This window comes from Netta rufina (genome assembly GCF_964035555.1).
Source record: "Netta rufina genome assembly, chromosome: 1".
Taxonomy (NCBI): domain Eukaryota; kingdom Metazoa; phylum Chordata; class Aves; order Anseriformes; family Anatidae; genus Netta; species Netta rufina.
In genome coordinates, this window is record NC_140123.1 from 7,153,955 (window position 1) to 7,180,515 (window position 26,561).

A 26,561-nucleotide genomic window follows, 5' to 3' on the forward strand; every position below is an offset into this window, starting at 1 on the left:
TAACAACATGGAGACCTATGCATACCTATTCTCCCAAAGTAGTTCTGGCACAGGTTTTGAATGTTTATTTAGGTATGGTGGTCTTCCAGCCTACACTTCTACTACCAGGTCTCTACCTTGCAATAAGTACTTTGGTGCTCCTTAAAATGTCTCATCCCTGTATATACACTCTCATCCTCTCTCCTGTCTACTGAGATCCCTTTGGTACTCTGCTGCCTCAAATGCCCTTCCTGTGCTGCCCTAAAGGGTCTGAGATACCTGCGTGGATGAAGCAAGCATTAACAGCATGGTGGTGGTATTCATACCCTCCACTGAGGAATGCACATATGGACAAAGTAACTCAAAAATTCAGTTATTTTTCTATGAGATAACTTAAAATTCCTATGAACTGCAGTTGAGAGATTGCAACAAATCATGTTTCTCTAAAATTCTACATCTTCTATAGATTCAAATGTTATTGGAATACAGACAGTTAAAATTCAAATCAATTTTTATTTTTTTTTATAAATGAGGAGAGGTCATTGAGTCATTTTTGTAAATATAATAGGGAGAAATATTAAACAATCATTGAAAGGAGGGGAGGAAAATAGTAACTGCTTAGGAATTTTTTTTCTTTCATTGTTGTAAAGGAAAAAGAGTGGAGAAATGTATTTGCAGACAGGTCTAACTAGCAAATTGTTGAGTCTTATGGAATCACATTTTCAGAAATATGAAACCTCAGCTAGACAGTTATGTTTGTGTATGCCATTAATGGTTCTGCAGCACAGTGCAGTTTTCTGGATCAGAAACTATGGGATCTCCTGGGTTTTGGGTTATTGCTATCAAAAATTAGCTGCATCTGTTCTCAACTCTTCACTGCCATGAGCAAGATAGGGGGATATTTCTAGGCAACAGGAGAAGGAGTGTGTGAAAAGAGAATGGTAGATGGAGTTTCTGTTCTGGCAGTCCTCCAACCAGTGTTTTTTTTTGTTGTAGATACTCCATATATCTCCACATTCGCCTGAAGGTACAGACTGGGATTGCTAGGTCTGGTAGTTTCCTTGCCTGCAGTATTCTGCAGTGACCTTTCAGCACAGCAGAAAACGTAACCTTTAAATCTTATATTTTAGAAGAAATTGATTGATGAAGAGACCACCAAAAATAAACTAAGTGGAGCAGGAAACTCCCAAAAGCAGAGGCCAGATAACAGGGATGGATAAGCATTAAAAACAAACAAAAAGTTTGCAGTGTAAGTGCAGATCCTCATGGGTAGTATTAGGTAACATCCTCTCGGCCTTTCTGAGTTTGTACGTTCACTTCTGTATCTGGACAACTTGATCTTTACATCCATCAGATATTTAAACAAACAAACAAAAAACCTCTATCTTTCTCTCTAATGTTAAACTACTCAGACTGTTATTGTTTTCATTCCCTCTGCAGGTGAATGGTATTGATCTTCGAGGTGCTACCCACGAGCAGGCTGCAGCGGCACTAAAAGGAGCGGGGCAGACGGTAACAATCATAGCACAATACCAGCCGGAGGGTAAGCAAAATAATAAACTTAAAGACATATGGTAAAAGATAAGTGCTTTAAAGCCATGCACTTAAAAGGATGAGGCTGGTGTAGACAGTGCTTTTCCATATCATCAGAGTTATCTGGAATGAAAATTCAAATGTTAGTTCTATTCCTAGGAAGTGACTGTGTTTTTGTCACAGACTTTGCTTTTAGAAGTATTTTATACAACTATAAGAACTATCTTTAAATGTGCATACAATAAGACTGTAATGAATGTTTACTTGATCAGTTTATTTTTGTTACTGCTTTTTCTACGTTCTTTTCTATATTCTTCTGGAGACCGATAGTGCAAAAGATAAGAATGAACAGAAATGCTAGGAAGATCTGAAGCTGCTTCAGACAGCCAGATCAGAATTAAGCAAAGATAAGCTCTCCAGCCAAATGCAGAGACTCCCTCTACTACTGTTGCATGACTGTGTCCTTCTACATAGTGGGCAATTAGCCCCAGATGACAAGTATTTACAAGAGAAAATTGTAGCCTTGTAAATAAAAGCATCAACAGGAAATTCAGCAGGAAATAAGACATTCAGGGTATGATTTAGCCTATCCAGGGGTATTACTTTCTGATAGGAGCTAAAGACAGTTTTTCTCCATAGTAGTTGTCACTGTGAAACATTCTCCATGAGAGTTCTGCACATACAGGTGTCAGTGAAGACTTGCTGGCACCATTTTATCAGTTTTCAGTAAAATAGTTCTAATTAAACTAAATTCATAAGTCCCACTATGACCTGTGAACCCTAGTTGTTGATCCTTTATAGTTGTGCCCTGCCTAGACCACATGAAAGTCTCAGAAAACACTTGGAGAAAACACACTTAGAAACACTGCATTTCTAAAAACAGATTCACTAGTCACTTTTTTCAGAGATGCTGGGGAGATGAATTAGTACTGCCAGAGTTTATGCAGCATGATACCTTTTTTGTTTTTCTGAGTCCTGATGATAGCACACAAAATGAAAAACATCTTTTATTTATCAAACTTAGAATTGTGCTTCAGATCTGGTATGATGCATCCATTTATCAGCTTATCTGCACTTGAGTCACCAAGCAGAATAAATTAGGCTGTACTAAGAAATGTGTAGATGAGAGCAAATGAAATTGCAAGTGCCTATCATTAGCTAAATAAATGGAACATATTAATACAAAATATGTTAGCAATAATCAGAGTTATTTCAGAGAAAAAGTATTGAAAAGGAATTCCATGACATAGCTATCCACACTGGATTCTGAATAAAGCCATGCCTGTTAGTTGCGGCAGTTTTGTTTGCTGTCTAGTGATTTTATATTGCAATTATCACCATGGTGTCTGACTACTTGTAGCAATCACTGGCATTTCAGATTTGTTTTATGCCGTTGTTAACTCATAAAACATGCACTGTTTGACAGATTTTTCCTATTGCATTTGAACTTTTAGTCGATGTACTGTTCCCCTACATTCTATCAGCTCTGTCCTATGTCAAATTCAGTTTTGGTGAGCATGCAATTCAAATGTTGCTGATAAAATCCTTCAAGTATTATATTACATGTTTATTCCATTTTTTCTTATATTGCTGCTCCATTCCCCCAAAACCCTGTTGAGGGCAGACTAATCCCAACTGCGTGACTTTGCGAAGCGTAGCCAGTTTTCTGTTTAATCCAAATCATTCAAGACACTCTTTTCAGAGTGGAGCTGGTGAAGAACAGAGCCTGAAAGTTAGCCTTTTTGTAGGAAATGATCTATTTTTTTCAGGTAGTGAGAACACTCGGTAATCATCCAGCATGTTGTATCTTGCTGCTAAATTATTTCATTTTAACCTAAGATGCAGGTTAACACAAACTGTGTAGACACAGATGTGAAATGAAGTTTCTCTTTCTTAAATAAATCCCTAACAGCAAAGGAAGATGAAACATGCTTTAAAGCATTGTTTAAGTAGCCTTCACAGAAAATTACTTAGGGATTTACAGATCATTCATAAAGACAAACATTCTATGTCAGCATAAATATTTGTTTTATTTTAAAGATCCTGCACAACTCTTTTTCTTCTTTATATGAAATTTACACCCGATCTCTCATTTATCATATCTTATCTTGAAGCATAAGAATGAAATATAATCTTAGAATACAGTCTTAAAACTGTACAGCTGTGCTTCCTTCAGGGGCTCTGCATTTGGAAATGCTTCCCAAAAAGTGCCTAAGCACTTGTAGCTTTATTTTTCCATGTTCATACTGGAAGTGAATTGTTGTTACTACAGCCTCAGTTGGTTTGGAATAGACATGGCAAATATTAACCAAAATATACCATTTTTATCTTTTATAGCTTATTTAGCCTTTAGAGCTTGTTTCAAACAAAAATATTCAGTGAACATTTATTGATATTGCATGTATTAAGTGATTGTGATTTAAGTACCAGTCAATACTATAAGCCATCTGATGATTAGCAATTAAAGTTGTTAGTAAGGAAAGCTTACTTTCCAATAATTTAGTTTTTACGCAGTAAAGCAAAGCTTATTTGTGTTGGCAATAATGCCTCCAAAATTACATCATCAAGTTTGTCGTGCAAAGAAGATGAGGTGAATACTATAGAAACAGCTTTCAAATTTTAAATTTCACTTTCCTTGTTTCAAACAGTCAAAAGTTTATCTAAGCTTATAACACCCCTCACATGTATATATATACATGTATATGTATATAGACTTGGAAGCAAATCTTATGAGAATGGCAAGTCCTGCAAAAATCCAGTGCTTGCCATCAACTTGAATAGTTTTTCCTCTTGATAATATGGCATTTTGGTTTGTCATCCTGTCTGGAATAAACAAATGCAAAGACTAGCACAGTCAAAATATAACAGCATCACAGAATTTTTTGAATGCTGTCAGACTTGTGGTTGGTGATGGCACTTATCTGAACCACGCAGAACTCAGATGAAAATGGTCCTGGAAGTAGGAGAAAATTCTGTAAAAGAGTATGGATTCAGTGAACAAAGGGATAATGGAAGATAGAAGCAGTGGTTTGCATGACAAGGAGAGGAATGGGAGTACAAATGGGATATTATAAGGAACCAAGAACTTCTCATTCAGCTCTTCTGCTCTTTAATTCCTGTCTTCTGCATGTACACTCACCGTTTGTGTTTCTCTCATATCTCTGAGAAGTAAAAGAAGAGAAAAAAGAGGAATGAAAGTCCAAACAAATGCAAATTACATGAAATGATTTTTGGCAATTTTATCAGAAGCAAGAGAAAAACAAATCACAGAGATTAAAAAACAGACCTCAACACTGAGAGTATGTTCATAGATGTAGGAACAATGCCCATCATTATTTTTTTTCTTTGTTAGTTTGAGTAATTCCTTACTTTTATTTTAAAAATTGAAAATACCTGTGTACTGTATCTCATGTACATGTATATAGTGTAAATGAAGGTCCAGTAATGTTGAGCATTCTTACCTCTGGTTATCCTTGTGAGTGTTGAGGTGTGTATTTAAAGTACACAAGCGATCCTGCAGGCTTCAAAAAGATGACTTCTGTGTATTGATGTATTGTTCACACCTTCTGCACAATATTGAATTGAAATTAAGGAGAATTTAAGGACCAAAAGCTACTTAGAATAAAATTAGAAGGGGAACCAATCCCTCATAATTAGTTTTGCTCTCCAATTTTTAATATTCTTAGAAGCAATTTAACCCTACTCCCAGTCTAGCAACTCTCACATTTCTTTTAAAGGATCATACAAATATGAAGCTAGTGAGTATACCCTTTCCTTCTGCAAAATAATAGCCTGACTTATCATCATAGGGTGGATCACTGTGCTCTTGTTAAACAAATATTTGTGTATTAGAATGGGAAAATATAACACATAGGCAAACATTTTATACATTTCCATGTTTTTATGTAGGACATTTTGTTTTTAATGGCAACAGTGTTAAATATAAATATAAATATAAATATAAAAAATATAAATATAAATATAAATATAAATATATTATATAAATATAAATATAAACATATTTATATAAATATAAATATATTACATGAATATATATATAAATATATTATATATAAATATAAATAATAGTGCCCAATATAGAAGTAATTAAGGAAAAAAAAAAGAAAAGAAAAAAAAAGAAAAAAAAAACATTTTGTCAGTGAAACTAAAATAGTAGAAATGGATTTATAAATGAATTTAAGTTAAAATAGAGACAATTTGTCCTATAAGACACAGTTTGGGAGTTGGGGAGACAGAATACTGGACTCCTAATGAAAATGCTAAAAAGCTTTATTGCAAATCTCAATCTCAAATGTTCAAGTTCCTTCCCATTACAGCACTGTAAAAGGGATAGAGTTTAGTCCTAAAATTTTTGCCAAACATTCAGTGTCAGTGGTCTACAAGCTGTGTTGTGCTGCATTGCAGTCTCTCTGCAGTTTTTCCTTCACAGCACTCCCTAGAAAACTGTTAAACCAGTCACAAGTTCCAGGTGCTTTCAATCTTTCAACCAAGCCAATTAACTTGCTTTATTAACAGCTGGCATATAGGGAAAACATTCATTGATTACCTTTTGATTAGACCAGCTCATAATGAAGAGGTTAAAAAGTTGTTACAAGTGAGAGAATTTCTGCTTTATCACCTTTGGAGCAAGCTGGTAGCTGCTTGCTTGATGTCACTGTGCTCAGTCTGCTGTGCAGTGAGTAACTTTTAGGTTAGAAAAAGAGTATCAAATGGAGATACTGGGATACACAGCGGCTGTCTTTGAAGGCACTAGCTGTGGAAATTATTGGAGAGCTGCACTTACAATTTATAAGCATCTCATGGCAGAAAAGATAATAAATTCACTTTTCAGTTCTTTTGTTCCTGAACCTGGGAGTCTTGAACAGTGCCTTGTAACAGACCTAACTTTAATAAGCAGCATCAGCTTTTACAAAAGCATGCTCCTTGTTTTATGCATTCCTCAGACCTACCGGTGAACAAAACCTGCTCTTAAAATGCGGGAGTACAAATCCAGGAGTCATTCTTACAGGTCTTTCTTCCTGAGCAGTCATGGATGTTTTTTAGCTCTTACCTCCATTTCATTCCCTGCTCCTGCCTTGAAAATATAAATGTTTATCACCTGTTTTGGTACAATGGACACAAATATTCCTGATTCAGGTGTTTAGGCTTTTCAGATGCTGCAGAAATAAGTTAGATACAAAATATATTGGAAGAATAATTAACTGTATTTATTTGTTTTTTATAGATCTCTTCTGTACCTTGAAATGTGAATGCTTATGTTAAAGGCCCCTTTTCTCAGCTGTTGAAAACTGATATAACTTAACTACTTTGATAGTTGCATTACAGCAGTTGGCCTTCATCTAGAAGTCCCTGTATCTAATTGCCAAAGAATGCAAGACACTAAGGTTATATTTCATGCACATATATTAGAGTAAATAACATAATCTAGGAATGACTATGCTGGATCTGGCCAAAGGTCCATTTGCTGAGGAACCTGTTTCAAACAGTAGCCAACAGCTCAGGGAATGAGGAAAGCGCAGGACAAGCATGTAGTAATACTTACACTGAATGTTGTCCTACTGACCAAAGGGGCTTGAAAAGTCTTTTCCTTCCCTTCAGCTGGAACACGTCACCACTGTAAAGATTAATAAAAACAAGAAATGAGAAGTGTGTTTTCTTGGTTGTCTTCCTGAAGCACATTAAGTGAATTTCATTGAGAAACTTGTCTATTTCTTAAGAGAATATAGAAGGAAGTAATAACGCAAATGAGAAAGCTGGACTTTTTGGTAGAGTATACAGAATATATTACAAAATTCATTATCTTAGAGTTGTTTTTACCTCTCATTCAGGTAGCAACATAAAGGGCTGCTTCCCCCTGCACACTTCTTTTTATCGTGGAGTCTCCAACTTCACTGGTTTCCTTATTAACTGATATGGGGGGTTGGGTAGTTTTGTTTTATTTTTAAACCAATTTACAGAACAATAGACTCTTTTCTCCAACTGATTAAATGTCAGGCCTCTGCTTCCTGTCATTCTACATGAAGTGCCCACTGAAGAGAGACTAGCCAGCCTTCAGGTGACAATGGAAAAACTATTTCTCCTAATAATTTTAGCATGTAGTGCTTTAAGAGAAGTGCAGCAGTTCAGTAAGCAAGAAATTGCTTCTTTGTTGCAGAGATTTCCGTATAAGTTAAGGTGTTCTGCGGTATTACATGACAAAAACCCACAACTTCATGTAATATATCAAAATCTAGCAAATGGTATTTGAATGCTTAAAAACTAAAACTCTGGCACTTAAACTAATCCTTAAGTGCTCCAGGTTATGTCAGCAGTTAATGTGCATGGTTAGATGCTGTGATTGACATTTGCTGTTCTTCTTTCTTTTGATCTTGTAAATACAGCTTTGATACCCTCAGGACAAATGCAGCAGTTGCTGAGATAGTCCCACATTTGTCTGTCAGTATAGGATTATACCCTAGGTATAGATTTTGCCTCTAATTACTGTATACGACTGAGAATATACTACTTTTATTTTTTACAGTGTTGGACCAAAGTTGTCAACCTCAGAATTTTATTGCAAACTTTATGCTATCTTTACCTGATGTGGAGGAAAAAGAAAAAACATGTATGCAAAAAAAAAAAGGGAGGGGAAACCCCAAATCCATTTTTAAAATGAAAAGGACAATTAAAAATCTTATTTTTCACTCGTAATGGTAGCATTTCCTTTCTATTTATCTGAGCAATCCTCACCATGACTTCTGCTCTCCTGCAGCTCAGCTGTAGTCCCTGTGTGACTCTGCCTGTATCTACAGGCACTGCCCCCATGCAGTAAGCACCATATTGCTGGGGCTCTTCGGGTGCTCTTTTAAAGTTAAATCTTTGTAGGAAGCTCCAAAGACACAAAAAAAGTTTATATTTTAGTTCCTCTGTTAAGTTAAAATATCATGTTCCCAGCACAGTTATGTAGTGTACCTTGTCCAACATTGAATGTCATGTTCTCAAAAAAGTACTTTTTTTTTTTTTTTTTTTTCCGCTTTGACTGAAATAACCAATACTTACTATGCATGAAAAAAGTTATGGCTTTCATTTATTTTCTTAACGTTTATGTGCAGATTCATTAACACTGTGTGTTAGTTGAAGCTTAAAGCTTTTATCATGTTCATGCTATGATTTAGGGTTTGTGGGTAATGTAGCCATCACAGTGTGTTGTACTGAAGTTTCTGCTTCCTTATAGACTCCTGAGCTTGCTCAATGCTCATTTTCATAACTCTTTCAGTTTAAGTACTCTTTTCATAATTCAGATATATTTAGATCATTTCTGTCAACAGGCTTTATGTTTCCTTAAATAGTATATTCTTCTGTAAGGTTGTCTGTGTCAGCTATAGGAAATTGTGCATGGAAAATGTGATTTCTTTTTAAAACCTGTCTTCTCTTGTTTTCATTGTAAATGTGATAGCTTGAAGTCATGGTGGTGCTTTTTTTTTCTTCTACACTTTTTTTGGGCTTCAGTTAGTGCAGACTGTGCTTAGTTTTTCATTGTTTGTATGTAGTTCTTTATGCTTAATTCTATTTATATATACAGAAAAAATAGTGTATCTGTTAAAACCTCATACTAGAGGATGTAAATTACTTTTCCTTGGCATTTTATTAATTAAGTTCAGTAAGTTCCTGTTCTCACTATTTTATAAAGGTACTCACATAGTAAGAAGTTGGTCTTACTGGGAATACAAATGAAGAATCATACCAGCAACAGCTGTTATGTTTGCAGCTGCTAATTTTACTGTTACATGTGGTATCGAGTTTCTTCCTACTTTTCTTCCCTATTTTAAATTCACTAAGCTGATAACCTTTTCCCCTTATTTTTGACCTAATGTGACAGCTTTTCTGGAAAACATGAACTTGCAGCAACGGATAGGAGATGTGTGGATTGTATACTGGCCTTTTAATCATTCCCTGGCAGTAATAGAAATACCAATTTTACAACTGCAGTGATATTATAGAAACCATTTATCTTTTAAATTAATACCCTAATTTTGTATTTTTAACAATAGACTGGAACATTCCTGACCACATGCTTGAGTCTCGCTGTAGGGAAGGTGTGGAGAGCCACAACAGAGAGCATGCAGCTGGCTTAGTGAGGGGAGCCCAAGGAAGATTTGCTTTAGAACCAGACTGAGGGAAAAAAAATGAAATTATGGTCTCAGAGCCCATTGCATTGTTTTTCTTCTCTCACTTCCTTTCTTTTTCAATTCTTAATAGTGTTTTTTGTTTAGAAAACAAATGTATTATATCCAAAAGAGGTATGTTTCATTGCAAATGTATTGTTTTGATGTTTTGTTTTTTAGTTAATTTCAGTGTCACTTGTATTTCTCCTTTAGTTACAATTAGTTTGCCTGTCCTTTTTCATAGCTACTGCTTTTCCAGGTCTTTATAAGGTCTTTATAATAACTTGCACAACTTCATGTTTAGAGGTTGCTAGGGTAACTTGAAACTAGTCCTGGGTGATTGGGCTATAAAGTCATAAAATCACAGAATGGTTTGGGTTGGAAGGGACTTGAACGCCCATCCAGTTCCAAACCCCTGCCATAGGCAGGGTCACCTCCCACTAGACTAGGTTGCCCAAAACCCCATCCAGCCTAGCCATGAGCACTGCCAGGGATGGGGAATCCACAGCTTCTCTGAGTAACCTGTACAACTAGAGCCTCACCACCTTATAGTAAAGAATTTCCTTCTTACATCTAATCTAAGCCTCCCTTCTCTTCATTTAAATCCATTACTCCTTGTCCTATCACATGTAAAGATACAAAAGATTCTGCAATAGATTTTTTTTATATAGAAAGAGTTTAACATGTTTCATTTTAATACAGTTCAGGATTTCACTTCCAACAACTGGTGTTCTCTGCCTTCAGGTGAATTACTTCATGTAGAAACAAAACTGAAAATACAGAACAGTCTATAAATCGGATGAGACTTCGCACTATTAACTGATGCTCGTGTGTTTAAGCTAAGACTCAAATAAAGGCCTCTGTACAATCATTGTATCAGCTTATGTCCCCACATAATATGAATTCTAAGAACTTAAGCTTTCTCTGCAGTAATCCATGTAAAAGTGCTTAGCAAACAACATACTGTGGTTTGAAATTAAACAATCGTATTCTTCTGTGGGTTTCTGGAGAACTGCTCTTGGATATCTTCTAAAGAAAAGAAAAAAAGTATATATGGCTTTCAAATCTCCCCTCTAAGTTCAGGGTGTGTTTGCTCTTGTGTTTAGTAAAGAGACAAATTGAAGAGAGAATCTCTGGTGTCATTTTCCCTGCTTGCAAAACCTCAGAAAGGGCAAAAGAGCAACTATAGGAGAGAATTGAGCTCCATGGTATTAAAGGATGAAGGTTTCCCAAAGCATCTAGGGATTGCAGCCTGTTTGTGGAGGTCTCTTGTGCTGATAAAAGCCTGTAAGTCTGACAGAAAGTGAAAGTTGTTACGGTAGCATTGCTAAATATCATAGGAGGTGACAGAATCTCTCTCTCCAAGGAGGAGACTCCACAGCTGCTCTGGCCAACCTGTGCCAGTGCTCCATCACCTGCATAATTCTTATTTTAGAAATGACACACTGAGTTCCTGACACACTCAGGATCTCTTCTTTTAATGATATTGCGGAGCTATGCAAATACAAATTTAAGTTTTTGTTTGTTTGTTTCAATTAAATGGGGCCTTTGGCTAAGCTTGTTCCCTGAGGTCTGTCCATAACCAGTGAAGAGACATACACCTCAACTGTGCCTTTGTTTTACTCACTTAACAACATGATCTCAGGGATCATTTTTGAGGCAAATTGTTTTGATGGAGGGAGAAAAGGTGCAAAGTATCATCAACAAAACTGGTATTCTGGTATAAAATTAAAATTAAAGGGTTTCAAGACAAGCAAGGAGACAAAGACAATCTATTTACTTGCATTTTGACATGTAGGTAAATCAGTTGATTTTTACTTGCAACATATGGGTGAGAATGATGGCAGAGTGTGAGAAGAAAAGAAATAAAGTATAAACTAGAGAGGGAGAAAGATGTAAATGGAAGAACTCTCAGCTGTTTCTGAGCACTGCCCTGGCATGCACAGCTTTTTAAATTGTTTCACCTACAACAGCAAATGGTTGCCCTGCTCTGTGTGCCTTCCAGGCTCTATTTACTGAGAGGGGCAACATAAGAGAGATTCAATGAAAGTATAAATAATGATTGGGGGTATATTTAATGGATGTGTAATTTTTATGAATCACAGAAATGCCAGTGAGTAACATGCTATGCACTCACATAAGTACACACATGCACACACAGCCATTGGAAACTGGAATTTGGGGAGTCTCCAGGGTCAGATTTTAAGAGCTGCATGGGATGCCTTCAATAGATTCCTTCACAGCTGTAATATGCCACACATTCCTAGATTTTGTGTGTGAAGGATAAGAAGCTATACAGTATTGGATCATACACTTGCTTAGCTGTGCTTGATATAAGACTGATTTTCAGCAAGTCAGTTCATTGTCTCTGGAAATCTTTACTACCTGAGATACCTGCACAATAAATTTCCCTTTTCCTATGACCTTGATCTATATCATTCTGTCTTAAACCATTTTTATTTTTTTTGATGGCTAACCTGGCAGTTGACAAGAGAAATAATCAGATTTATATTTCTTTTGTCAGTCTCAGTACTTTATTAACTGGGGAATCATTGAAAAAAGCTATGTCATGTCAGCCTCAAAACAAACAAAAAACCCTCTGCTTAATATTTATTTTGATTATGAAAACCTTGTGCATGATAGATCAATGCACTGAAGATGCATAGTATCTTTGATTTTAGTCTCTCTCACATCTTTGGATTAACATACAGTGGTTAAGTTGGATACTTAAGTAAAAGCTGAATTAAATCAATATTTAATCAATAAAATTTAAATTGGTTTAGTTTTATATATAGATATATATTAACCCTAGTTCAGTATGAATAAGCCTTTAAAGATAGAATGTAATTTATCTACAAAGTAAAAAAAAAAAATCTGTATCTTTTAACCTGAGAATCCATTTTCTTTTAGAATCTTTAGTATCTATTGAACATAAGTCCTTTTTTTTTTTTTTTCCTCTCCTGTCTTCACAGTGGAAGGTGGTTTCAAAGATATTATTGTTAATACTTTCTAGGCCAGGTGCTCAAAGTTAAGGTCCAAAATAGAAATATCTTCATCTGCTGCACTGCTGAGTGATCACTTCTTCTAGAAATTCAGATTAATCATATTTTGTTGCTTAAATTTGGACTTTGAAATCTGGCATTAGTCACCTGTTCTGAAAGTTTTGTTATTGGACACTCTGAAGTACTGTTTGGTGACTTCTAGCTCCTGTTGGAGTTTGCAAGGAAAACACGTGTCTAACCCCAGTAATAATTATCAGTTTTAGTAGTTTCAACATACTGCATGTTTGTTTTAGAATGGTTTACAGAGAACAGCTCAGAATTACATAGAAAAATCAGACTTTACAACATTCAAACAACATTTTTAAATGTTGAGTTTAATTGATGGTTGGTGCTGCTTGGTGCTTAACAATTTTTCGTTATCTTGGAGAGAATCAGCACAGGCTTTTTGTTGTTTTTGCTTTTCAGTAAATCTTGATCATTATGTTTGTCTAAATCTGGCCCTGAACATTGACGTTCTCAAACTCATCAGCTGCTGTAGCAAATGTTGCCACTCAGCACTCAGGATATCCTTACATGGTGCTAAACTATGTATGTGGGGCAGGGCTTGCCTTGTGGATGGTGGGATCCATCCCCAACCAAACTCCATAAACCTTTATAAAATCTTTGTCACTCTGTTAAGGGTGAAACGCAACACATTTCCATGTGTATCTATATAGTGCTTAGGCACATATAGATACACATGGAAAATTCAGAGTCCGTCTGAATTTGCAGTGGCACACCTGAGTCTTCCTTCTTTCTTGTACCAAGATGGGAGAGATCATGTGGGAGTATGCAGAGGAGATGACTGAGAGTAATTTTCTTTGTTTGCTTTTGCAAAAGTTTTTGCATAAACATAAAAACTCTATGAATATGGGTCTGAAAAGTATCCCTTTTGTTAGCTATCCCCTAAATTATGGAGACATGCATGTGGTAATAGGGACCAAGTGTGAAAGGGTGTACAGAGTAGCAAGTTATAAGAACTTGGCACACTAACCTTTCTGTGATGTCATTTGTGAAGTGACAATTTGTTGTATAGCTGGGCACTTCAGTTGTGGCTATAAGGCTTTCTTTTTTTTTTTTTTTTTTTTTTTTTTTTTTTCCTGTGATGGCTTTCAATGTTTTATTTATTTATTTATTTATTCATCTATTTATTTTTAAAACCTCCACTATGTTACATGTGCACATGTTTGTGCATGCAAAATTTTGTGTGAAGAACACCACCACCTGTATCAGAGGCTGTTCAAATGGTTTTAATTATCTAAGCTAGATTTGAATAAGGGTGATCTGCCTTTATGGCTTGGAGGGTAAAATATAGACAGTCTCACTTGTGTCCCAAGAATAGTGTAACTACATTACTTTTTTCTGGGAATAATATGCTCTGCACGTGTGCTAGATGCTATGAAATTAGCACCTATCTTAAAAATCCAGCTCCTGTATAGTGGAAAACAACTCAGCGTAAAGTATCTTCTTGGGATGCTAGTAATATTTATAGCGAGTTCAGTGGAGTTCTGACAGTCAGTGGGTACTGACTCTTTGGTTGACTTTGCATGGCTCTCCTCTGATTATTTTGTTAACCAATGCAGCCATCCTTAAGCATCAGAAAAGTGTATTATGGGTTAGCCAATAGTTGTGTTTTGAAAGCGTAGAGCGCAATGCAAGTGCCAATTATTATACAGCAACTGTATGGAGTTTCACTGTAAGCTGTCACCCTGCACTGGAATAAAGAGTTTGTAAATTAATTTAATTACTCACAAGCTACATTCATTTAGCATTGTTGTATAACAACCTAAATAAAGAGGAAGTATCTTCATCATGATGGAGGTAACTGCTGCAAAGAAAAATGTTGAGGATTGTGAGGACACCAATTGCTTTATTCTGTCTTGTCCCTATAACTATTCTGTTGCAACCAAAAATTATAAAATTGCATCAAATACGTAATAACTGTATGAAATGACTTCACAGTACTAAGAATGAAGCAAAGCATTGTCAGTTCTGGGCTAGAGGGCTGGATAGAGGAAGGCCTGGCTGGAGACTGGGCTTTACCTACAAGGCTGTTTCCTAAGCAGTTAGAAGTGAGTGAACAATTAACAGTTTTCTGATAAAATCAGTTCTTAATGGGAATTTATGGAGTTTTACTAAATGGACTTTCACACAAATCCAGTTGGCTTCTATGGAAATCTTCATCATGAAACTTCTCACTTCAAAATTCTAGGAATTTAGAAAAAGCTCAAAGAGTTCCATTCGAAAGTGTTTCTGTGCTATCTTTTGGTACAGTTTGGGTACCTCATCTTCACACTTTCTCTTCCTGGAATTGTGATCACTTCTCCCAGAATCTCCTGTAGGCAGGAGCTTACAAGGTGCCTCATTTCCTTGCCCTGAGTACAATTGTAGAAGCACAACAGGACTATGTTCCAAATGAGAATATTTGGGGTTGAGGTCTGAAATTAAACATCTTAGGAAGAGAAAGAGAGACACAGTTCTGGTAAACTACCTATTTTGAAAAGGGGTGGAGATTACTGCTGTCATGAAACAAGTTGAATTTATGCTCTTTAATTTACAATTTCCTTTTCTGATGTGCTCCTCTTGGAGATCTTTCTGTGGTAAAAGAAGTCCATATGTGTTTAGAGAGGCATGTGAAAACTTGAGGCTGCTGAAAAGGTAAACAATATCACAGGTATTAGGCTTTGCCATAAGGTGAAAAAATAAAATAATAATTTATAGATAAAATATACATATATCATTTGTTTATGTTTATATACTCTCTTCCATGTTACAAAAGATAAAGGTAGTGGCTTCCTTGATGTTACTAAGTTGTTGTCAGAGTGGAAATTGCTACTAGCGCCTTTCTGCACTGAATGTCATATGACATTCACTTCACTGGGATGCTGTGTTAAAAGCCCAGATTCAGATGGCTTAAAGCTAATGTGCATGCCAATGTGGCTACCAATGTGCCAAATGTTGTTTGATACTATCTCTTTGAAGGTGCCAAGACACCCAATAGGAAAGGCTAAACACAGGGAAGCTTTAGGCTGTCCAAATGTGGGCCCAAAGCAGTAACAGAACGGTTGATATTTGTCTTCTGTGTGAATACAGGTCCAGATGTGATACTGTATCGTGTGTAATAAGAATAGATCTTGTGGCAATAGAGTAATAAAGTCTACCAGAAAAGTCGATATTTACCACTAATATAATTGTTCTGGCTCTTAGGAGAGAGTTTTAAATGCTGTGAAAAAAATAAAGAAGAGTATTGCATTTTCACTTAGGGAGATTTTCTGTGATAGTCTACCATAAATCCCTGGTCTTCTCCTTAGGAATGCTTTTGCCTTTGAAATCTCTCAATCTCTTTCTGGTTTAGTGACTGATAAATCACACATTTTTCTCAGCAGCTTTTACCACATCCATGGGAGGGTGTACTGTTTCCTTCTAAATCTGGAGAACAATGAGATGAGAAGGGTAGTTGATACTGGAATCTTAACAGTAGACTGAGTCACAAGTGGTAGATAAAGTTGTCTTAGTAAGTTTATAAAAAAAATAAAATAATTGTAATGCAAGTGAAAACAATGACTGCTGATTGCTGTTTATATTTATACTGCATTCTTTCCTTTCTCTTTACGTTGTTTCTAAGTTTGAAAACTCAATCATGTTTAAAATGCTTGCATCAGTATAGTATATAAAATGGCAATTACTAAGCAATCTGCTTTCTAACACATTAAGTGATTTATTGCTGCAGTAGACAATGTATTAAAAATCTTGTCTGTGAAATTAAAAATATAATGGCTGGAAAACCTAGTATGAATTCAAAGAAAGCTATAAAACTAACAAATAATTAATGGGGAGCACCAAGAAAATGGTGGATAATGTCAAAAAAAAGGGGGGGAGGGGTAAATTTATTTGGAAAGAAAGAAAGATTTAGATTGTTTAATCTTCTGGATTTCGATGCATGCATAGGAAAGAATGCAGCTTTCAATTTTCTGTAGATATTTCCAGGGAAAATAATAGCATAACCATTTGCAAAGCTAGCTGAAGCTAAACACTTACATGAATGAAAAATTTTACACTGGGCTGTGTAAGCAAGGCAGGCTTAAAGCATAGAAAGAGCAGGCAGCAGGCTAGGGCTGCAGACTGAAAGGGTGGTAAAATAACCCCATCTGCCTGTTTTGCCTGTGCCAGAGCTTTGGAAAGCTGTGTGGGCAGCTGCCTCCAGCTTTACAGGAGGGATCAGGGTGTCCCCCACCTCTTTGGCAGAAGAGGGGTGAGCCTGGCTCTCTGCTCCCTTTCCTCTCCATCTAAGTTCAGCCCCTTCTCTCTGTTCCCCTACTTTTCCTTGAAGAAGTAGTCTGGCCTTTTATTCATGGGGCTGGAGAGATCACTTTTGCCTGCACTGCAAAAGAGTCTTGAACTGGCTTTGCATATATATACAAGACGTTGGTCCCCAGTCTTGCAATATGGTTATCAGAAACGAGAGATCTGTGATTTTTTCTTTTTTTTTTTTTTTCTTTTTTTTTTTTTCTCTTTTCCAAGCCCAAAGAGGTGCTTTCTCATATTTTCCTTGTTTCCCCACAGATTTTCACTCTCAGTTCATGGTCTGTTGTGGCAATGACAGCAGAAGAGGGCTTCTTGACCTCGAGGTTAAAGCATAAGATTGACAACCAGGCATCGTGGGTTCTTCTTAACTCCACCACTTACATTTGCATTGCTTATCAACTTTTTTTTGCCTTTTTTTTTTTTTTTTCCTCTAGGTTCTTCTACTGTTATGGTATTGCAGACTGCTTTGATCCTTTATATGGTGTTGTTTGTAAAATGAGGTGTGATGTAGCAAGGGGTAATGGAGCATGATAATAAGAACGTTGTGAAATTCCATGAGAGCACTGTTCAGCACTTCCCATTCACGAAAGCATCCCTGCTTAGTTTACTGGGTCTTGAAGACAGGGAGAGTTTTAGTGAGTAACGCGCAAAAACAGGCTCTTTAACTATGGCTTAAACTTGAGATGCATTTTGTGACTTCAGTGGAAGCTATGCATGTCCAACAATTGTCATATCAGTCCATTTTCATTTGTAAACTGCTTTGAGATGTGCTGAGGAACCAAGCTATTATACAAGCTTTAGTATGCACTGCCTGAGTGAGCTGATTTTGTGTTCGGGCATAACAAATGGTTGTGAGCACCATGGTTAGTAATGTATTTTGGAACAGGAATCTTGCATTAATTCTAAGAATAATTTATTATTTTAAGGGCTTTGATTAGTTTCTTGCATTCAGCTAATTATGTGCAATTTTCAAAAATCCCTCTATGACTTCAGAAAGATACCATAGCCCTAAGTCTTTTTATTTGATTTGACTTGGGGTCCTAAGTCTCTTAGCTTACTTGATATGGTAGTCCATGTGCTTTCCAGGCAAAAAATGAATGAAGTCTAGAAGCATGACTAATGGTTCTATAGTGAGTTGGCTTTTAACGCCAAAAGCTGGGATTTTGCTTGTATATCAAGACTGGAATGTATTATTCAAAGTGACATAACTTACTTTATAAACCATTTTTTGGAAAATTTACAAGTAAACATGCTTATAAAACAGCTTTATTAACAGGTCTCTTAAATTATTTAGTACTTGAAGTCAGATTTGTTGAGTGCCTTCTTTAACAGAGGTTGCCATATGATATTTTCATGCGAAGAGTTCCACAAAGAATTTTCGTTTTTAGAAAATGGATGCAATGTTTTCAATAGATCTGATGCCAAAGGCATGCTGCCTTCCTTTTTGCAGTGGCCATCATTTCTGTTTGGAGGCAGCAGTTTTCACATTTCCAACTCTTGAAAAGCCTTGGTTTTCTTTTTGGTATAACCAGATCTGTAAACTTCCTAGTTTTGTAAATCTTGCTTGGGACTAAATATATATCCCTGTAATGTGTTTTACCTTAAATTATTATGTATGTTCAATTGTATCTCTTAATGCAGTTTTTGTCTGGGAATACTTATTCAATGGTATTCAAGAAGTCCTCAAATGCCTTTTGTGTAAGAAATTTAGATATTAAATAGTGAGATGAATTTCTAGAGTATTCTTTGTATTTTTACTGGCTGTGGAGATTTGCTTCATCATGTCTCTGATAAAGGTTGTTGGGGCTTGTGTAGCTCTCATCAACGGGGAAGTATTTTAATGAATTTAGCATGTCGTATTTGTTCTGCTGTACTTCCTAGAAGGCCCAGTTACAGACGTCAGTAAAGCATTCTTAAAACAGAGTAAAAAGAGTTGGAGTGTCTCTCAGAGCTGATGAAAGTACCGAATAGATAAAGACAGTCAAATATCCAAAGGCAGCAGTAAGGTAACATTGGCAACATGACAAGGTAGGAGCCCACCTACATCAGGTTTTCCTGCATGTAACACAGTAAAAAGGTAAGGATTAGAAGAACAGTGAAAACAGTGCACAAGTATTTCCCAGTTGATCCTTATAAGTGATAGGAGATCCCTGAAAGAAAGCATGAGGGACCTGTCTGAACATCTCTTGCCAGGTTCTTGTAGGCCAAGCTAAGGTAGGAGAGTCCTTTAGATACCAAGTGAAGTATCCAGAGGACAGTCTGGAGCACAAACTGCAGTTATTACTAATGTTGAGATGCAAGCCCCCCTTGTGGGGGTGTGCATTGAGGTCTGGTGCACTAAGGAGAAGAGTGCGGAGGGGGGAGGCCCAGGCACACCACACACACATGGCTGCTGCTTTAAATCAGTCACCTGGAGGGATGTGATTGCTTTTGTTGAGGCCTTACGGTGACAGAGGATTTCAAGGCCTCAAGAATGTCACATGGTGACAAATGTGACGTGCTGAAAGTGGGCACGAAAAATATCTCCAACTAAATTTCTTGAAGTAAATGACAGTCTTCCACAATGCCCACAGGAACTGGTATGCTGGAAGTGTTGCGTGACTGAATGTGAGATGCACGCACACACTTAAATCTTTCCCAGTTTTGATCCGCTGTCTCTCAGTCTTCTTTTTACTGTCTTTTTCCTATAAACTCTTTGATGCAATGTCTTTTTTTAATGCTATGAAAACATTGGATCTTTCAAATCAAAATTGTAAAGGTTTTCATTGCAGCATATAAACATTTTACAGTCGTGGCTCATATTTGAGTTTGGTAATAACAGTGAAGGGAACACATTTAAAATGAGTCAACAAATGCGAACATGAGTTACGTTAACCTGATATAACCCCATTCCAGTGTCATTGCTAGCATTAGCTGCAACCTTACATCTTGTCCTTGTAGACAGCTGATGTACTGATCGCTTCTTTGAGCTGCAGTGTGAAGATAATACTGTGAGATTCTAATGGTGATGTTCTGATTCATTGCTTATCATGTTTTTGGTCACAGGAAGGTATTTTAAAGCATGAATATATTTGCAGCATATTTTGAACAATGAATAATAATAATACATAATGTTCAATAGTTGTTTAGGCTTTTAATAAGTGAAACTAAATCTAGCTTTTCATCTTAAATGATCTAAAATTATTGATAACACATTAAATGCATTCACACTTATTCCTCTCCTGCATGTGAATTTTTACTGCACAATAATGAATATTGAGTGAAGTTTAAACCTGGTGTTTCTACTCATTGTATTATGGAATTGTAAAGCCTACAGTGTTAGCAATCAACAGGAGACAGAAATGAAATATGCAAAACTGTTACTTCGCATATCTCAAAGTATATATACAAGAGCTCTGTAGAAAAAAAAAAATATATTTTATCTGTTATTTGTACTATATCTGAATTAATTTGTCCAAATAATTAAAATTCAGCTTTTAACAATAGGATGGTAATGAAAAGCAAATAAAAAAAATATATGATGTGTTAATAAATATAAGAAAAAGAAAAAAAAAATAGAGATAAAAATTATTTCATTTAGGGTTTGTTTGGAAATAATGAAGTCAACAATTTTATTCTAATTCTTTCAGGTTTACCAGTAGGCTTATTTTGATTGTGGGTCATTTCTTTTACTATTCAAAAACACAAACATTTTCAGTTTGAGCATGTTTCTGATTATACCCTTTATAATTTTCCCTTCAAATTTTAGTCTGACTAGCCAAGACATTTAACTGAGATAAATCGCTGAAGAGATGGACAGAAATTTTCAGTGATTCCAGAGAAAATGATTTAGAAGCTTAGCAAAAGGAAAAAACCTTTCCTACAGGTTGTTTTGACAACTGAAAATGCTGCTGAAAAGATATAATTCAATCTGACACACTGCGAGATTCATCCACTGTGTAAATTCATCCATAATGATGGGCATATGTGTCAACCAAAGTATGTTATTTCTTAAAATTACTCACATTTCTGAACAAGTGTCTCCAAAACAGTAAGATTTGGTTGTTATGATTTAATTAACTTCATTGCATTGGTTAATGCAAAAAGGCTACCCTGCTGTACATTCAGTCTTTGGCATATGTCTTGCTCTATACTGCAGGAATAAGCTAAGCAAGAAGAATAAACAACCATTTCTGAGATCTGCATTATAAACAATCCTCTGGGCCTTATGAGAAATCTTTTGTTAAAGAATACAGTTTATTGCTTTGCCATTGGACCGTTAGATTTCACAACGTTCTGGTATAATCTTTTGACCAGAAGCAATTGGTGTCATTTTATCTTTTGCACAACTGTGACCAGTATATCATACAAGATATACTCTATAGGAGAGCTGTGAAGATGGTCAGCCTCTAAAAACCCATCTGTACTTCGTGTCTCTTGAATGGCATTGGGAATATGGCAAACCACATTAAGCTGTAGAGAGGAACTTTAGAGGAATTTGTTAGCTAACTTCAAAACCACTTTTTTTTTTTTCTTTTTTTTTTTTCCTCTGTTGTAAGGAATTTCTGTGATAGTGAATTGGATCTACAGCCATGGTTTTCTCTTTCAAAATTTCCAATAGCTCTATGTGTGTGTATGTAAACATAAGTATACTACCTAGTAAGTATGTGCTTGTGTGTTTTTCTACAACTTATGTGATCATGGAAAGAGCAAGTTTTTCTGAAATCAGCGTTAATTATGACAAAGTAGGGACAGAGCAAGACAAACAAGTATATCATTTTGTCAGTTAATGTAATTTGTGTTAAATTAGGATCTTTTTTTCTTCTCTTTTCCATGCTCCAGAAAAGAGCCTTTTTTGAGTCAAATTAATTTGTCTCCTAGGGAAGACAGCATAAATGGAGTAGCTTTTGTTAGCTGCAGATCTGTGCTTAATTATGTCAACGGCTGCTTCTAGATCCCTACCCAGAACTACATTGCTCCAGCAAAGCTTTCACCCTTTGACATCCAGAGAGATTTCTTAGAAGGGAGTGGCTGTGAGTCCAAGTCCTGAATGTAAGTGTTTAGGATGTGAGGCCACATGCCAACAAGCTCTCAGGTCCTCGCAGGATCAAGCTCTACATGACTGATGGTTCATGGTGGCAGTTAACCATGTTTGGTTGCTTTAACACCTTCATGGGTTCAGTGCAGTTTTGACAAGCAAACTACTTTCTTGTGGTATTGTAGTAAGACACCACTGTAAATTCAAGGGTGAAGCCTCTAATGAAGAGCCAGTTCCTCACATGTTTTAAACAGCAAAATGCTCTCTGTTGCAGTTTTCCAAATATCCAGATAGATATAAACTTTTTTTTTTTTTTTTTTTTTTTTTTTGCATTAACACTAATTCTGCATGAGTACAGTCCTAACTGCATCTGTACCAGTAAAAATACACAGCATTACACTAAGTCTTAAACTATCATCACAGTTCTTGACACTCTTTTTTGCTTGGGCAAAGTGCTGCCTTTGCAAACAAATGGTGGCCATGGTTTAGGCATTAACCCAAACCACATGGCTTTGCCATTCAACACATTAAGCACAGCCTATTTTAGGCTTATGGATATCCTTCAGTTGGTCTAGAAGCCAGAAAATAGACCCTGGCCCAGTATCTAGGGTAGATATAGCCACAGGGTCCTTTCCTACGGACACTGACTTGCATGAGTCATTTAGTGGCAGCAGTTGGACTGTTTAATTGGGGCTGTATGCCTTACTCTGGCTATAATCCTTACCTAATAACAGAACAAAAGCATTGTTTATGATTCCAGTTCTGAATTTGAAATTTAAATCAATGTTTATCTCAGGGGGGGGTTGGATTGGGAGGGTAACAACAAAAATGAAAACCAGGCGTGGTCAAAAAACTGCCTTCTATGTTTTTTGGGTTTTGGTTTTTGAATCTTGCATCCATTTATTTTGGTCTCTGTTCTCATTATGTACCCCTCTGTCACTAATTTGTTTTTGCTATTTTCAGGTTTCTATTCAATCACCGTCATACTGTTCTTTTAAAACAATTGCTTCTTGGAGTGCCTCACATTTAAGATGCAACCACAAAATCATGACCTAAAAAATAAGTTTTATTCTAAAGAACACTTTGATCTTTTTCAAACCATGCTTCTTTACAAAATCCAATTAATTTTCCCAGTGTGATTCCTTTTAGCCAAAGTAAGCAAAGAGTACAGAATAGTCATTTTACTTATTGACCAGAAGCTGACTAATTCACTGTTTCTCATCCTTTTACCAACATTTGCTATTGTTTGGGTTGTAAAGGCTACAGTGGATTTGCTTGTAAGTGAGTATATCTAGCAGATTCGGTTTCAGCCTTTTTAAACCAATTTAAATTCAGAGCATATTGAATTGGCATTCTATGTATAACCTCTGCTTTTTTTTTTTTTTTTTTTTTCTATCAATATTAGCTTACAGATTACTTTGAAAATGAAATTATTACTGCTTATCAAGATGAGATCAATATCGCATCATAAGAACTTTCTTTCTAGATGTCATATGGCCGGTCTTGCCTTTATTTTCTACCTCTTCCCTCTTCAGTTTTCATTTCCTTCTCTTTAATATTATATCCTGATTTATACTGATTTGAAAAAGGATGGATTAATAATATGTCTTTAATGTAGTAGTTATTTTATTGGTTAAGCCTTGATATCTTTTGTTATTTAAATATGAACAATTTTTTCCTCAGTAATAAATTATCTGAGTTCTTTAAATGGACCTTTTTATAAATACTACAGGTCTTTTCTGCTCATTCTTGAGATAAAGCTGCCATTAATTCAGTATTTTTAAAGTAGGCTTAATTTTTCTGTGTTTAATTGAAAGGGGGAATTTAAAGAATGGCAGAAATGCCAAGAATCTGTCAGCATTGATCAGAAATATCTTTAGTCCATTTCTGAGCAGAGACCAGATATGAGACACACCAGTGGCCTTTACAGTTCTTGCTCAGGTATAACTACTGCGCTCTGGGTATCCAAAACTTTTGCTTGACATTAAATTCATTTGCTTGTTCTGTAGCTTGTACCTCTGCTTTTGTAGTTCTGTTCGGGTTCTGTTTTATACTTCCTGGAATTAGTTCTAAAATGTTCTATTTTATTCTGTTTGTGCTGAGACTCATTGCAGTCATTTAAACCGTGTGGTAAATACCTGACCAAACATTTATGGAAGGTTCTTTATACACACCTAGTTTTACTTCTTTGTTTCAATTCACAACCTCTATTCTATGCTATAGTCTAAACAAGAACTAGTTTCTGTCTAGTGATCCTTTGCAATTTTGTGTGTAAATATGCAATCTTGTGTTGTGCTTTCAAATATCTTCTTTGATGTATTGTTTCTGTTTATTGTCTCTATGTCTAAGTAGTTCAGATTCTCCATTACTCTTCATTTATTTGTTTTCCCCATAGTCCTCTAAGAGTGTTCTGTTTTGCCTTTTTATTATTACTTCTAATGAGAAAGTAGAGACCGGTTGATAACTTTTCAGGGGAGCAGTTTTTATTAGAAAATGTCAACTGCACAGAATTAGCTTTTTGAAAACTCTGTGAAGGCAACTGGAAATCAGGAATATTGCTGTTACATGTGGGAGTCAGAGCTTAGAGCTCCCAATTCCCTTATTCTCAGACTCTCTCCGCTCAGGGTGATCTGTTCCTGCAGGCCATACAATTCAAGTGGCTTCATCAGTTACAGGATCAAGGCTAACACTGGAAAAAGTGGAGGGTTTAATTTTTGTAACTTAGTTTCAGTTCCAATTTGAGATAATTTTGCCTCCAAACTTCATTTTTTCTTAGGGTGGAAAGTATGGGTCTGAGCGTGCAAACCTCTCTGTCCTGGCACAGTGTACAATTGTATATAGTCAGGGCAGAGTTCAGCAGTTCCTGGTCTCTCCAATGCAATGAGAAAGAACATGTGCTGCACTGGGTGCTAATGAAGAGCCCTTCTGCCCAAGGCACTGGAATTTATATACTACATTATTTCTGAACCTCTAGTCTCAGGTAATGCATGTGGTGTATGTAATCTCTGTGCTTCAGCTCCTGCTCAGTCATAGACATGTTTCACCTCTTTTCTGCTGTGTTCTCTCTGCCTCCTATTCAAAAAATCTCTGTTTCAAATTCTTTTCATTCTCTCCTGCTTTGGAGCAGTCCTTCCCACATGCTTATGATTCACCAGCTGTTTTATAGCTTAAAGCCTTTCCCCTGCTCTGTCTATTGGTTCTTCTGTTAAGATGTACCCCAACAGACTGCATGTGTTTCCAAAGGGCTTCCTAATGCCATGCAAACCTGAATTTCTTCTGAACACTTGAAGAGCCAGTCATTCAAAAGAGAGCTGCATTGGCAAAAGGATGGGCTGGCTGAACTACCCCTTGCAGCATTCCTCTGTGCCCAAGGTCTCTGGCCCCAGCACCTGACTGGCTTTTCTCCCTGACAAATGGAATGATGTTAGTTTCATTTCTGAACATACCACCTCAAAGGTGTACTGAAGCCCTATTTAATTCAAGCTGAATTTGAATTTAACAGACGCTGTAGATGATTCTTTCCACCTCCTCCATCTGGAGCTTGCCCCTTTTTTAAATAAAATACATCTCCATTACTGAAAATTTCCTAAATGCTTTCCCTACATACCAGTATAACCATTTAATGGCATGGTTTAAATGCTGCATTGCCTGTTGAGCCAAAATTTGGCTCATCATTGTATAAACAAATTATGTAGGGCCATCCCAACCCCTGCAATCTTGCAGCCTTGTGCCTAGATATGCTGCCAAAGATGAAGGAAGGATGAGCAAAGCCAGGGCAACATGCGGCACCATCGGTTGTCTGTAATGAATCACAGGTTGTTGTACCCACTGTGCACTGAAAAACAAATAGCTCTTAAAATAAATATTTCATGATAAAGATGGCCTTTGTTCAAATTGCACAGTGACTGAGCATTTCCTCAGTGTTCAAGTTGTCTGATCTACATGGCACGTGCCTAGAGGCAGATTTACTCTTGTGAGCTTAGCAGGTGCAAACAGTGCAAACTGATCTCTGTGAAAAGGTGCTATTGTCTTCAACCCTCCTCCAGGATTTTTCTGGTCTTAAATTTGTAGCTGAGGCTCAGCTAGAGTTCTCCTGATTGGCATCTGTCACATGTGTTGACACAACATGTCTCACAAGTGTTATTAGTCACTGGTTTTCCAGCATGGACTTTCTGCTGCTGTGGGCCACAAGTCTGGCTTCAACACAGAAATTCTGTGCTGCGTATTTTTGTTTTTCACAGCTTAGAGAACAGGGCCTAGACAGAAGAAATAATAAAAAGTTTGAGAAGTAAAAAGCAGCAAATTAATGAGGGTTCAAGCTGGGTTTCATGTCAGTTTTAAACTATTGCACTGCCTGCTTCTTTTAGATTCTGTTCAGTTCTCTTCTTCCAGTTGCTGTAGTGCAATAGTTCTGTGTCTCATTTTGCAGTCTCCACTGATGCTTATTTCATTCTTCTGAAGCTCTCACAAATGCAAGAATTATTTTGGAGAGAAGATATGTGGTTTTATTCTCTTCTGAGA

At 36.4% G+C, this 26,561-nt stretch overlaps 1 protein-coding gene across 6 annotated transcripts in view; it reads left to right on the plus strand.

Annotated features, from left to right (window-relative positions):
- Positions 1–26,561, plus strand: part of DLG2 (discs large MAGUK scaffold protein 2) — a gene marked incomplete at both ends in the record, with an annotated part of 1,073,896 nt that overhangs the window by 852,661 nt on the left and 194,674 nt on the right. For all 6 annotated transcript variants that reach the window (XM_084304810.1, XM_084304812.1, XM_084304813.1 and 3 more), the window contains one exon: positions 1,420–1,522. In XM_084304810.1, coding sequence (XP_084160936.1) covers positions 1,420–1,522 — 103 coding nt within the window. The remainder of the gene's footprint in view (positions 1–1,419; positions 1,523–26,561) is intronic.